General features: G+C 39.8%; 1 protein-coding gene across 2 annotated transcripts in view; it reads right to left on the bottom strand.

Moving 5' to 3' along the window:
* Positions 1-13245, bottom strand: part of LOC139722434 (phosphatidylinositol-binding clathrin assembly protein-like) — a 123341-nt gene that overhangs the window by 24724 nt on the left and 85372 nt on the right. For both annotated transcript variants that reach the window (XM_071633728.1, XM_071633729.1), the window contains 2 exons: positions 9227-9428; positions 8025-8165 (listed from right to left, as the gene is read on the bottom strand). In XM_071633728.1, the coding sequence (XP_071489829.1) occupies positions 8025-8165; positions 9227-9428 (343 nt within the window). The remainder of the gene's footprint in view (positions 1-8024; positions 8166-9226; positions 9429-13245) is intronic.

Here is a 13245-nt window from a genome sequence, read left to right on the forward strand (position 1 = left end):
GGGCAGTAAGAAAAATGAAACCAACTCATAATCAATGAAATGCAAAAATATGCCAGTCACTGAGGAAAACTTTGAAGAACATTCACAGGAAAAGGCTTTAGAAGATCAAAGGACATATCAGACCAGTGTAAAAACTATGGTAAGAAAATGTCACATATATTTTAACAACATATACGGGCATGGCTGAACTAATTGCTTTGGTATAAATGTACAGAAATATGGACAATGTCATAATTTGAAGATATGAGCACAAGTGGTGACCAGAATGACAACGGTATAGTTACTAACTGGTAGTAAAATACTGATAGCTGAGGAAATGGGACCACTAGAGGAAAACAAGGGTTTCACTGTCTTTGAAAACAAAATGCAAAGACAAGTACATTGTACATAAAAGTTTCAAGATAAATCATCATAGTTTGAAAGTGTCTGCAAAGAAATATGAATTCTATAACTCTTTGACATAGTGTCTTGCTCCTGTTTATTTTGATATACATTTGTAAGGGCAAAAATCAACTTTTTTAGATATTTGTAATTATTCAAATACTGTATACGCTATATATTTCGCGGGGGTTTTATGTTCGCGAATTTCGCGAGTCGGGAGCTATTCGCGAAATTAACAACACGCGAAAATATTACCTTCCAAAATGAATCCCTTGCCTTGATGATACGAACATTTCAGTACTAGTATACCATGTCACGGCTTACCGAACAGACCATACTGGCTAAGCTTGTTTACGCACGTCCACGTCTACTTACGAATACTGTAGAGAGCCAATCCATTATCGCAAACCACTCGTTCTAGCGCGATGGACTTAACCACTTCAAAAATGTTGAATTCTAACTTACTAGTTCGCAGAGTTTGGTAAGTTTTTTTCATGCAGTGTATAACTAGTATCATTCGTATTTGCTAGTAAGTTGAAAATTCACACTTTCGACTTCGTATTTTCTCTGGTCCCCCAATCGCGAATTTAACCACTCGCGAAAAAGTGTCATGCGAAAAATGTACGCGTATAGCGTATACAGATGCCATCTTGATCAAAGCTTTTTGATTAATTTTGCCTGTGACAATACGATGTCTTCATAAAAGTATTTGTCTACAAAAAATTTTGCCTGGTATGTCCGTCTACAAAAAAAAAAACTTTGTTTATGGCTGCGACATAACAAATCTTTCAGACCAACGCAACTATTGTACCCACTTTAAACTACCATATATCTTTTAGTCATGTCCAAGGGAGAACCCAACACACAGGATAGAAATCAGAACAATGCATTACGCTCACTGACTGATCACTACATCTTTTGGCAAGGTGTACTTAACAAATGAACATGGAAAGATTAAAATGATTAATAACTATTCTTGGAATCTGCACGGATACTGAACACTGGGAGAGTAAGAAATAAACACAGAATGGCACAGTGGGGGAACCAGTCCAATACTGGTAACTTGGAATTATATTACAGTACATACTTCAGACAAACCACCGAAAGAATAGCTAGTCAGAGTTTGATTAAGATTGAAGTATTCAGTTTTTAATGAGGACTCCAAATAAGAACAGAGTGATGTGGTACACCACTGAAACAATTTTTCTTCATTTTTCTGTACCACTTAAGTATTTCAGAATATATTGAAACCTTACTGACATGTTTTTTTCTGTCATTTTGTGTAAGTTCAGTGCAAATCAAATTTGACTGTAGATGCTTTAGAAATCCCTTATCTAAAAAAAAAAGAAAAAATGCAAAAGTGATAACGGAAATTCTATCTGATACACTGGTATCTTGAATTAAAAAAGCCAAAAATCTGTTGGCTGCATTTCTATTCTATTGCCCCTGTGTGACCCCTAACACATACTCTGACTATTAACACCATGGCAAAATATGGGCACCACGTTATATACCATGAGAGATAAAAGCTGCTACTTTGCACACATTTCACGGACTGACAATACAGTAACAGGGACACTAACTTGTTAGGAGAAAATACTCCAACACTGAGAGTATAAAATTTACGACTACAAGAAATATTTTGGACAAGAGGGCCTGAAGGGGGATAATATCTCATCTGATCTTATGATGGAGAGTTTGGGGGATCCACATTTATAGACATCTACATGACTACAAGGACTAAGCACAAATCTGTGAATTACTTTCAGTGCCTTGAGCCTGCGCTCTCGCCTGGGTATTGAGCGAGAGAGTTGGGGTCATGGGGCGCGCTCCAAAGATGGACTCGATCTCCGCAGACTTGTCGAGGTCCCAGGGGCGTTCGAGGCCCGTCTCCTCTGCAGCATGGGTGGGGGCAAAGTTGGAGTTAATCACGAGGGGTGACTGGTGGGCACTCTGATGACGAGGAGGCTGTGGGGAGGAGGGGTGGGTGTGTGGGGTGGGAGCCACGGCGCCATGGGAGGGGGAGTAAGTGGGGCTAACGGAACCCGGGGAGGGACACCAGGGGGAGGTGGAGTCCAAGGCGGGGGACAGGCCGGGACTGGCATGGCTGACAGACTGGGAGTAGGTTTGGGTCACGGAGCCACGAGTTGGGGAGCGCTGGAGGGCTGCATCCAGGGCGGAGGGAAAGCTGGGGCTAACCGATCCCACAGTCTGGGGGTAACTCGGGCTAACAGGGCGGCATGGTTGGGTCATGGGGTCAAGTGTGGAGGACAAGCTTGGGTCAAGTGACAGGGTGTAGTTGGGAGCTTGGGACTGACCGGTCAGGAGATGGGTATTAGCATCATGGATGGCTGGAGACATAGGGTCCAACTGATTAGGAGTCAATTTCTTGGGAGCACAGGAAGGGGAGAGGGGTGCCCCCTGCTCTCCCTGTCTACCGGTAGAACTACCACCGGAAACAATAGACAGCAGGTGCTGCTTATCCCCAATGCCTGCAAACGGATCAGCCTTCTTAGCCACAGTGCTCTCTGGGGGCATATTGTCAGCTTTACTGCCGGCATTTTCGGGGTGTGCGTCAAACGAAGCAACAAACAAGGGTTGGGTACCATCGAGAGGGGCTTGGTTGGTGGGTTGGGTGGTGGCAAATGGGTTCAATGGTTCAGGGAAGTCTGAGACATCTACTTGGAATAACCATTAAAATCACAGAGAAAAAAAAGAAAGGAGTACAGAATATAAAACCAATGGTTTAATCATATTAATGACAACATATAGTAAGTGGGCTCAAAGAGGGATATGCATCGTTTGGAAAATGTATTTGGAGCATATTTCACGAAAAAAAAAAAGGGAAAATCAATTCCACAAATGTCAGTGTTTTGATATGTGATAAGTGGACAAGGAATAAAAGAGAACAGGAAGAAAGAGAAAAGTGGTAAGTTCATTAGAAGTGGAAAGACATAAGGTGTTGTTTTGTCTTGTGTTTTCTGTGTATTACACCTTAAAACTAGATTGCCTAGGTAATTACTTAACAAGCATTTAATTACATGATTTTTTTAACCTTTTGTGTAATTCATAACATACATTTGATGACTGCAAGAAATATAGCTTGTGTTATAGTCCCAGATACGGGTAAAGAATTTTTAGAATTGAGTATAAGTCATGAATATACAACACAAACTTTTTCAATGTGACAACTGTTCAGATCTACAGTATTTGGAAAATAAGATACAATTACCCAGGTGGCTGTCAACTTAAACAAGCAGAAAAACAGCAACGGTACTCTAATTGTTCCTTCATTACAACATCACTTACAGTAAACTCCTTGGAATCAGCAGTCACACTGACATATTTCATTAAATCCTTTGTGTACTTTCACAAAAACCTCATAGCATTGTACACACTGTCCACAGTCCCTAGCAGACAAAGGGTTAAACTGTGATTGAAATCTGGAATTGATCCTAATGAAGAGGGTTGCATCATTTTGCACATCACTTTACATATCTAGCCCCCTCCCCACAATCCCCAACAAACTAGGTTCACAATTGGACATTTGTGCCGATGCATACTGATGTAGAACTTGAGTTGCTTTGTTCCCTGTCTTGCAGTGAGACAGGATAATGCTACTCCAGACATTTGGCATCACTTCACTCCACAGAGTTGTAAGGAACTGGAGATATCTGTAAACTTCACTCAAGCCACCGGGAAGATTCTAATTACTAATCATGTACGTACAGGAAGGCATGGCGCGTTGGAAGACAACATCTTCTTCACCAATAGAATGAAAAAGGATGAAACTCGTTCTCACAATTCACTGCTTCACAATGAGCATTCCTTGGAAGGGGGTAGAAGCCTCATCATTCATCCAAGCAGGGGACAGGAAATACACCGAGGAGGCTGGAAAGGAGTCTAATTAACACCTCAGGAAAGGCAGGCATGGAAACACCAACATAACACATACACAGAGTACAAATATACACTACACTTAGGGTGTATACCACCATCCATTTGGATAAAGGTAAGAAGTTGGAGAAAGCAATCAGGCAAATTGCATTACTTTGATGACAATTCATAGAAACTGGCAGATGGTATATAATGGGATATTGGAGTCCATACTACACCAATCACACAACCCTACACTTTGAACATGGTGTCATTATGGAAATTTATGGACATTGGGATATATTGAACTGCCATGCTTTGGTTCTGTGTATTTTTTTTTTTTTTTTTTTCATGGGGGAGGGATGAGGTTTCTCCTTCTTTTGAATCAAGACCACTGGAGAACTGAAACAAAATGGTAACGTTTGTCTGATAGCACCTGCACAAAAGAATACCAATCACCACTCTACAAGGAAGAATAAAAGGGTAACTCTAGACCGTAAGACCAACACCAATCTCTATGCATGGGACACAATTCTTAGGCAGCAACCCAACACAGATCTCTACAAGCGGGACTACGCAACACAGCAAACTTTTTGTCACAGCAAGCAACGATGAGAATGCAGTACTGGCTGGTAGTGCTGCCGGAGCAAGGGGCTGGAAAGAGTCGACGAAACTGGCTGGGGCCGAACGGCTGGCCTCCACGGCTGGAGCGGGGATGTCGATGGACACTGGTTTACGCATGACTGCTAGGACGGTCGTAATTGGCGTGGTGGTCAGAAGGACAAGAGGAAGAAGTCATTTGGAGGCAAGGTCTCTTCCAGCCATGCACGGTCACTATGTGATGGAACTCAGCTTATCTTACATCATGATACACTATATACCTCAACTAATAAACACAAAGGGAAAATTGTCTCTCAAGTTATCATTGTTATTCTTGATGTATCTTTTTCATAACACAAGCCATTCGCCTCCATTTTTCCCGCCTTTTAAAGTAAGCATTCTATAGTTCTCTGCCACAACAAAATAATGCATTTTAAACAACTACTGCCATTAAACCTTCTTTGCCTTGCATAATATGCTTGACATATATGCTAATCATCAATTCTATCATAAATTCCACTTCTCATTTTTTTTATGCTAAATGCTTGACAGAAGAAATAAAATTCCTCCGAAACTGCATGATCCCATTTCATTGTACAAAGTAAAATGAACTTTGCACAAAAAAGGAAAACTGAGGTATAATTACCAAATCCAATCAATCATCAAATACTTTGCGATATTGAACTGATGAGCAAGATGAGCTAATACATCATAAAAAAAAAAAACGCTGTACAGGTATGTCATAGAATCAAAGGTCCATGTAAACTAAAATCCCCGCTCCGCTGAAGACACCAGTTAAACTGGCTCGAAGCCAATTTAACTGGTGTCTAAAATGAATAATGCCTAAGAATAGATTTGCGTCTTACCAGACACACAGTCTTCTATTGGCGAATTAGTCTTAAATGAAGATTGCAAAAATTCTAGCTGTTATGCAGACATTCTTCCTCCTATGAAATTTTTTTGTAAGATATTTTATATCCTCATTAATATTCCATCCATTTATTTGCTGACCGAATAAGACCATGCATCACTAAAGTCCAGGGGGAGACTTCTCAGAAGGCCTGAAAATATGCATTCCACGTCAGCTCTGCAAGTTTTAGGTTAGTTTCCTGACAAAACTGACCATTTATTTTATCTAAATTAGATCTTAGATCTATATTTTCCAGTTTTCACAGATTATTTTTTTTCTCCCTCTTTCTCTCTCTCAATCAAAGTGATTCTTCTGTTTTCAGCCTATACAGTACAAAGTATGTGCAAGTAAATATAAAAAAGAAAAAAAACTGACAGAAACTTTGAAAAACAGTTAGCAGAAGCCTCCACTCTACAGCATTCTTGTAAAAAGAATTTTGTTGCTACTTTTTAGATCAATCCAATAATCCATTCACATTAGTTACCATGGAATTCTAAATCTCAACAGCCAATCAGGAAGCTGGATTCTTTTCATTACCATGACATCTGCCACTCCACAAGAGTTGCTATCATATTAACTTTTTATGAAATGGGGCTCAGGACTGTCTTTTCATTTTTCTGAAAGCTCCTTCCCCTTGCTCGTCTATGATTATAAGACAATTTTTTCCTTTTATTTCTTCTTTTTTTTGGGCAAACAATATGTCAAGGTAAACAAGAGGATAATGTTGAGAAATATTTGCCACATGTACGCCTCACTGACTTCACTCAAGATCTTCATAATAAAGACAGATTTGGTAGTACTTGACCAAGCAGTTCATAGTAGTAGACAATAATCATACACCGGAATGTGCATTGATGACAATCAATTGTAAGAGGAAAATAAACAGTAACTAATCCTAGTACAGCTCAGGACACCTATAAAAGCTGAAGTGACATCAAAACAACTTCAGTTACCAGTTACGGTGTGAATATGTTTCCTGTTACTGTTTCATATCTGCCAAAGGCAGGAGGTATGATAACACCGACAGTCATCAATCTTTCATGCCTTGATAACGATATAAATACAGCCATAGTATGACAAGAATGTACACATGATTTCCCCATTCCTTTTCCAGCTAGCATGGTTCCCTAGGAACCTACACATCCACTGACACATTGTTCAAATGCTATGGCTGCTGTTTTTAATGAAGAAATAGCATGATAATCATGATCACACAGAATGATTCAGTCATGGATTGTGTACAGTATACACTCTCCCTTGAGGAGCTTTTAGTGGGCTATTCAATGTTAAAGTTCTTGCTTGATACAGAACATTGACGTATCTATAATCCATTTTAGCACACTTTATTTATTGCTACGACAAGCAAGCCTCCAGCGAGTGCAAGTCTTCTGGTTGTCAAGTATAATTCCTGTAATCAAGGTAAGCAAGTGATTTAGGTGTCTGCAATGCGGTATATTCTGATATGATAATCACACAGTGTGGTTCGTATGTATGATAAATGAGATAGCAAATGTCATTCTAGTAAATAATTCTGTCATGCTTATCAGATAATGCAGAATTCACGCTGCAAGGATAAATTTGCCGTCACTGTCATGATTTTGAGGCAGAGATTATGGCGGACGTTTACATTCAGTGTGTGGGGCGTGACGGGCAATGATGATAACAGTAGTCATTACTCTGTGGTCTGTCATGAGATAAACAAACGAGGGCGCTGCAGCACATGAATGTAAACATGAATCCATATCAATAAGGAGACAAACCCAGACACGAGTGTAGCGGTTTGTATACAATGTCTGGCCGTGACTGTTATAATCATCTCGGTCGTATATCAATGTATTGTTGAGCAGGATGTGTGTCAAATGTATCACAGTGGAATGCAAATGTGCTTACGATTACTGGAACAACTGGCGAGTTTGATCGCAAGAAGAGTTAAATCTGTTCTTGTCAATTTAAGATATCTGCAATTAAACTTGCTAAAAAACATGGGAAATAATAAAAAAATATGGGATATTGTTTATCATAACTTGAAGAATATTCCTTGTTATGCAGCAAGTAAGATATCATTGGAAAGGTTTTATTTTGCATCATCCGATGATGGGCTTAGCCAAAAATGATCAAAAATGGTGCTTAACTCATTTTGCAGTCAAATTCTCCAATCACATGAGGCGCTAGACAATACAAAGCAAGGAACAACATTGAAAAAGGCAAAAAAATAATATGAGAAATAGCAAAGCTGGTCCTTTCAGAGCTTTCTCACCATTTGGAGAGCCCCATGAGGCTGGAGGTGGGGTGGTCATTGTTTGGCTGGCCATCTGGGCCTGAAGGATAGCGGTCATCGGGTTGGTGTTCAGACCAATCAGATCCTGGGATGGCTTCCCAGCGGGCTGGTTGTTGTTGACTGGATACAGGGGAGCAGTGAGGGAGAGAAAGAAAGGAGGGGGGGGGAATGAGAGGGACATGGGATGGTGGGGAGAGGGGGAAATGAGATGGATATGGGGGGGGGGGGGGGAAATGAGGTGGATAGGATGAGTCAATGAGAGGGACATATACAACAGAGTCATGGAGCAAGAAGTCGTGACATTGTCAATACAAAGAGGCAGAGGAGATAAAAAGAGATAAGAAAAGATCAAAAGATGCAGATGAAATGAGAGAGACAGAGATAGTAGGGGATGGAGAAAGACATGGCAATGAATAGTGACAAAAACAAAGAACAAAACACAAAGACTCGAGGGGTAGGTTTTTGCCTGAAGATATAGACAACATTCATCACTCTGTCCTACAGAACAACAATGGAACTTGGCATGATGTAAGCATTTCACCTTGATACTCTAAAAGCTCTTACTTTGGCGTACAGATATTTTGCACAAATAAGGTCACAGACATTTTTGCGAAATGTTGTTTTCGCAACCTATCGAATGGCAACATTTTTGCGTTTTGTTAAATTCATGGTACAACAGTGATTCTCGAAATTTACGAAAATTAGACCCTCACAAAAATGACAGCTAATACAGTATTTGACCTTTTATTCACATTAAAGTCATGACTAACAATGCCTGTCAAAGCATATCTTCCCCCCTCTGCACTAATAATTTCTTTCTTTCATTCAATAAGCCCTGTCGATCTTGCGATATTGAACATAACAATGTCAAAATTTTGAAGCCTTGATATTTGTTCAAAGTTTATCATGTCAGTGCCGGCAACCAGAGATAGCTTGGTGGTAGTGTCGCTGCCCGGAAAGCTGTAGATGATAGGTTCAAGTCCCACTGGTTTCGTTTTTCTGTCAAGTTTCTTAATATTATATAAATGCCTGTATGCGATTACATGTACGTTTGTGATCTTGAAAAGTACACAGGGTGACGATTGTACTAATCCATTACAGCCATGCAAGATCCTTGTTTAAATTGAAAGGACGTGGGTGGGAAGAGGGAGAGGGGAGAGGAATCACTGTGAATGGCTTACCGGCTGCTGGAGATGAGAAGAGATCCTGACCAGACGAGGAGGCGGGTACCGCGGCGACCGCTGGTGCCGGTGCAAAGAAGCTCGGTGGGGAGGTGGCTGCTACCGGCGCTGGGGCTGGCACCGGGGCGGGTGGCGGTGTGCTGTGGGCGACAGGTGCCGGAGCAGCGGTGATTGTCTCCTGGGAATCTCGCAGTCTCTGCTCCTGCAAAGGGGGAGGAGGGGGAGGGGGATCAGATTAATAAGACCAACGTAAATGAAGAGCCTTCTTGTCAATTTCCTGTGACATCTTCCTTACTCTCAACCTTTATTCTATACTTCAACTTTATTTTCTTTATTCAGTATCATTATTCAGTCTGATCTTAACTTTTTTTCATGAATAAATCCGCTCTCCTTGTCCCTTAACCAACAATTATTAGAGGCTTACAGTTACACAAGCTGCTTTCTTTATCGGTCCTGTCATATCCCTCTACCATTATTACATCCTGTAAAGTAATTTTGATAGTAACTAATTACCATTACATGACTATTATGTGTACAGATGTACATATATGGTGTACGTATTTATTGTTGTTGTTGGTCTGTTTACAAGTGAGAAAGTACAAAAATTTCTGCTCACATTATTTACAATGTAACCAATTATGAGAAATACTTGATTAACCGAATCGACTTGAATGGACTAGAAGGATCCATGGAAGTTTTTCACAGAGTGCATAATATACAATGGTATATACAGGCACAGATGACCAACGGTCACTGCCATCCATGGGAAACAGAAGTGACCACTCCGGCCTCGTGGCCTCCCTGATGTCCACAATGCCCATTTACATCAAATTGCTGCGAGTAAATTCAATTCCACCGCAATCATACGGAGGAAGTCCCTTCAGCAGGTTTTATACACGACTAATACGTCGGTAAATTCTCTGATTCCTCATTTTGGATTCAGCATGCTCCGACCTTTATTTCCTGGCTAGTATATCTGATCAAATCAACACAGGTCGATACACTCTCCACAGGTCTTCTTTCATTCCACTGCAAGTGCTAGAACCTTAAAGGGAAGCAGTCCTGAGATTTTCACTGTACTGATAATTAAGAAGAGTAAAAAATATAACCTTTCACCAATTTACACGCATGGACATCAAAAATTGTCTCCGTACGCGATTTTTAAAAAACAATTCCTGCAAGCGATCGTGTAAGAGCCTGCCAAAAGGTACAACGTCATTGATGCCCTACTCTCAAGTTGACAGCCGTGCCTCAGAAAACCAATTTAAGTGTTCAAAATGATCATATCTGATTTTTTCATAAAATGTGACAATATGTGGTTTCATTATTTCAAACAAAATATTTCAAGCTTATTTATATATACAATTAATATAAAAATAAATAGTAAACATGTATTTATAAATAACTAGGGATGACGAGCAGAACACCGCTGGAAAGAGTTGTGCATCGATGACGTATGACTCTCCGCCAAGACTTGCTCATTTGCAGAGTCACACTTTTTTAACCGAAATGTATGAGCTTATTTGGTGATTTGAAAGTTTGTTTTTGATGAAAGTAGTTCATTGGAGGTACCAACAACAACATATTTTTTTAAATTTCGTGAGGACTGCGTCCCTTTAAGACCGATCAGTTGTATGCAGTGACTAGGGTCTCATTTTAGAAAAGACATTATAGGGTAGAAATTCTTGCTAGAATAGCATATTCTTGTAGCAATAGCAAATCAGGAAGCAGGATTCTTGTGTTAAAACCATGATGCTCGTCATTGTAGCTAGACTTGTTATCACAGCAACTTTCTATCAAATGGACCCCTGTTGCATAAGCTGGCCACATAGTCCACACTGCACATTGCACACTACCAATCAATTCACTCTCTATATAATATCAAAACAACACAATTTGCTGATTGCCTTCTCATTAACCCCTTCACTTGATAACTTTGGTTGTTTGTTTGCTTGTTTGTTTGTTTTGTCACATTGTCATGTTATACGTGTCATACTATTGTCACATTTTTATGTATGCATGTTTTATTAAGTGAAAATAGATGAAATGAATGAATGAATGAATATTTGTATCAAACCTGTCAAAAACACCTGAAGTGGTCACTGTCACCATGACAACAAACGTTTCTACTAGATATAACCTAAAATATACTAACCCAAGATGTTCCAACACTTGGAGATATCTGCCAAAAGGTATCCTACCAGGTTGTACATATATGTCATCAACCTCATCAACTCAGCATGTAGTGAAGTGTAGTCGACTGATAACGATATGGATTGCTTCCTGTCACACCGATAATTGTCCCTCCAGTTTACTCATCCCTCTCTCTACCATTGCTATAACTGCGAAATCGTGCCTGAAATCACCGACATATAATCTTGATAGCTCATCGAAGATGATCTGCAGATATTGTGCCGGTAACAGATTGGATTACCCTTGTTTCAAATGCCATGGGACCTACAGTGTGTTTTACAATAAATGCCCACAAACAGTGAGCTGACATATATTTCACCTGTTTGGGCAAAAACTTGTGGCTCGTTCTGCAAAACCCAAGTGATTTGACAAGATTTGCACCACTGGCTGCACTGGTGTACTGTCCTATCTCATGGGAGACAGCTTTTTTGCATATACTGTATACCGCACCGATAGATTTACTTTTCCAAAGGCAGCAGCAGCAAAATATAAACTAATTGGTAATGAATAAATGAATAAACATAACTGATGATAATAGATTAACAAACAAGTCACAATGAGATAACTGGTTCCATACATCTACTTTGATGACAAACAAAAACCTGTTAACCATTCATGCCTTTTTTTTTTCCCCTGACAAAGCCATTTCAAGCCTATCAAAACTAAAATATTCTTATTCTAAAGTTCATGTGTCCCTTTTGCAAGCCTGAAAATTAGATTCCTTTCATAAGCTGGTATACTCAAGAGGTAGGTAATTCAGATGTTTTCTTGGAATAACAAAAGTGTAAAATTCTTTGTGATGGAGGGGGAATTAATACTATAGATTTCCAGTCAATTATTCAGCTCCCTAAAAAATGCCAACCGTTATTCTCGATGTAGGAGAGCCCACACTCGAGTGACATGGGGCTAGTTATTAATCTTTTTTTATAAGAAACTCTGAGGCGTATCACTGTAAGATTTCATACACAATGTTGGAAGACTTTACTCTTCAACCATTTGAAACAGTTGGTCACTTTTTTTAGGTGAAATCCATGCCATGCAAGAAAAATCAGAGCTCTACTGCACAACATACAGACTGTAACAGGAAAGAATTGACTGTCACTGCTGCACTGTCACTGCCATAGATATTTTCTCCTTGAAATGACAAATTCTTTCTCTGCCTGGGTTTCCATGACATTTGTTCCTGCGACAATTGCTCCCATGAAATATAGACTGCATGCTAAGCCAAACATAAATTCTAACCACAAACATAGCCATAACCCTAATCCTAATCCCCACATCAAACTAAACCTAAAACCTATCACAACCCTAACCCTCACCCTAAGTCCTTGGAAAATATAAAAATGGAACAAATGTCCCAGCAGCAAATGCTGTGTTACCCTTTGATAACATTAACAAGAATTTTTTATCAGAAGTCTAATATTAAATGTTCATCCCTTTTTCGACTCTGTTGGACCGATGACATACTTCTGTCAATGAGGATAAAACCTCTTGACACCGACGTACATTAAGAAGCAATTTCCTTCCACAGACACTTTTAAATGCACCATACCTGATTCCAAATTGTTCTTGCTAATGTCAACATATTAAAATCTGCCACAGCTGGAATGCACATTACACAAAAGGGTCGACATCTACAGGAGAAATGGTGCCTTGTGTTGCAATATCAAACTAGAAAAGCACTCTGAGAGCGCAGACCTCTGCCAAGCATGCAGCTCATTTCCACCACTGATCTTGTTCTTCCATAGAGATATCAGTGATTTCCATCCATACGTACTTATAGCATTGTGTGCTGAAAGTTGCCCGATTTCCCAATATAGAAGCCT

Source organism: Diadema antillarum, unplaced genomic scaffold (genome assembly GCF_040938485.1).
Source record: "Diadema antillarum isolate AM-2024a unplaced genomic scaffold, OU_Dant_1.0 scf00000165, whole genome shotgun sequence".
Taxonomy (NCBI): domain Eukaryota; kingdom Metazoa; phylum Echinodermata; class Echinoidea; order Diadematoida; family Diadematidae; genus Diadema; species Diadema antillarum.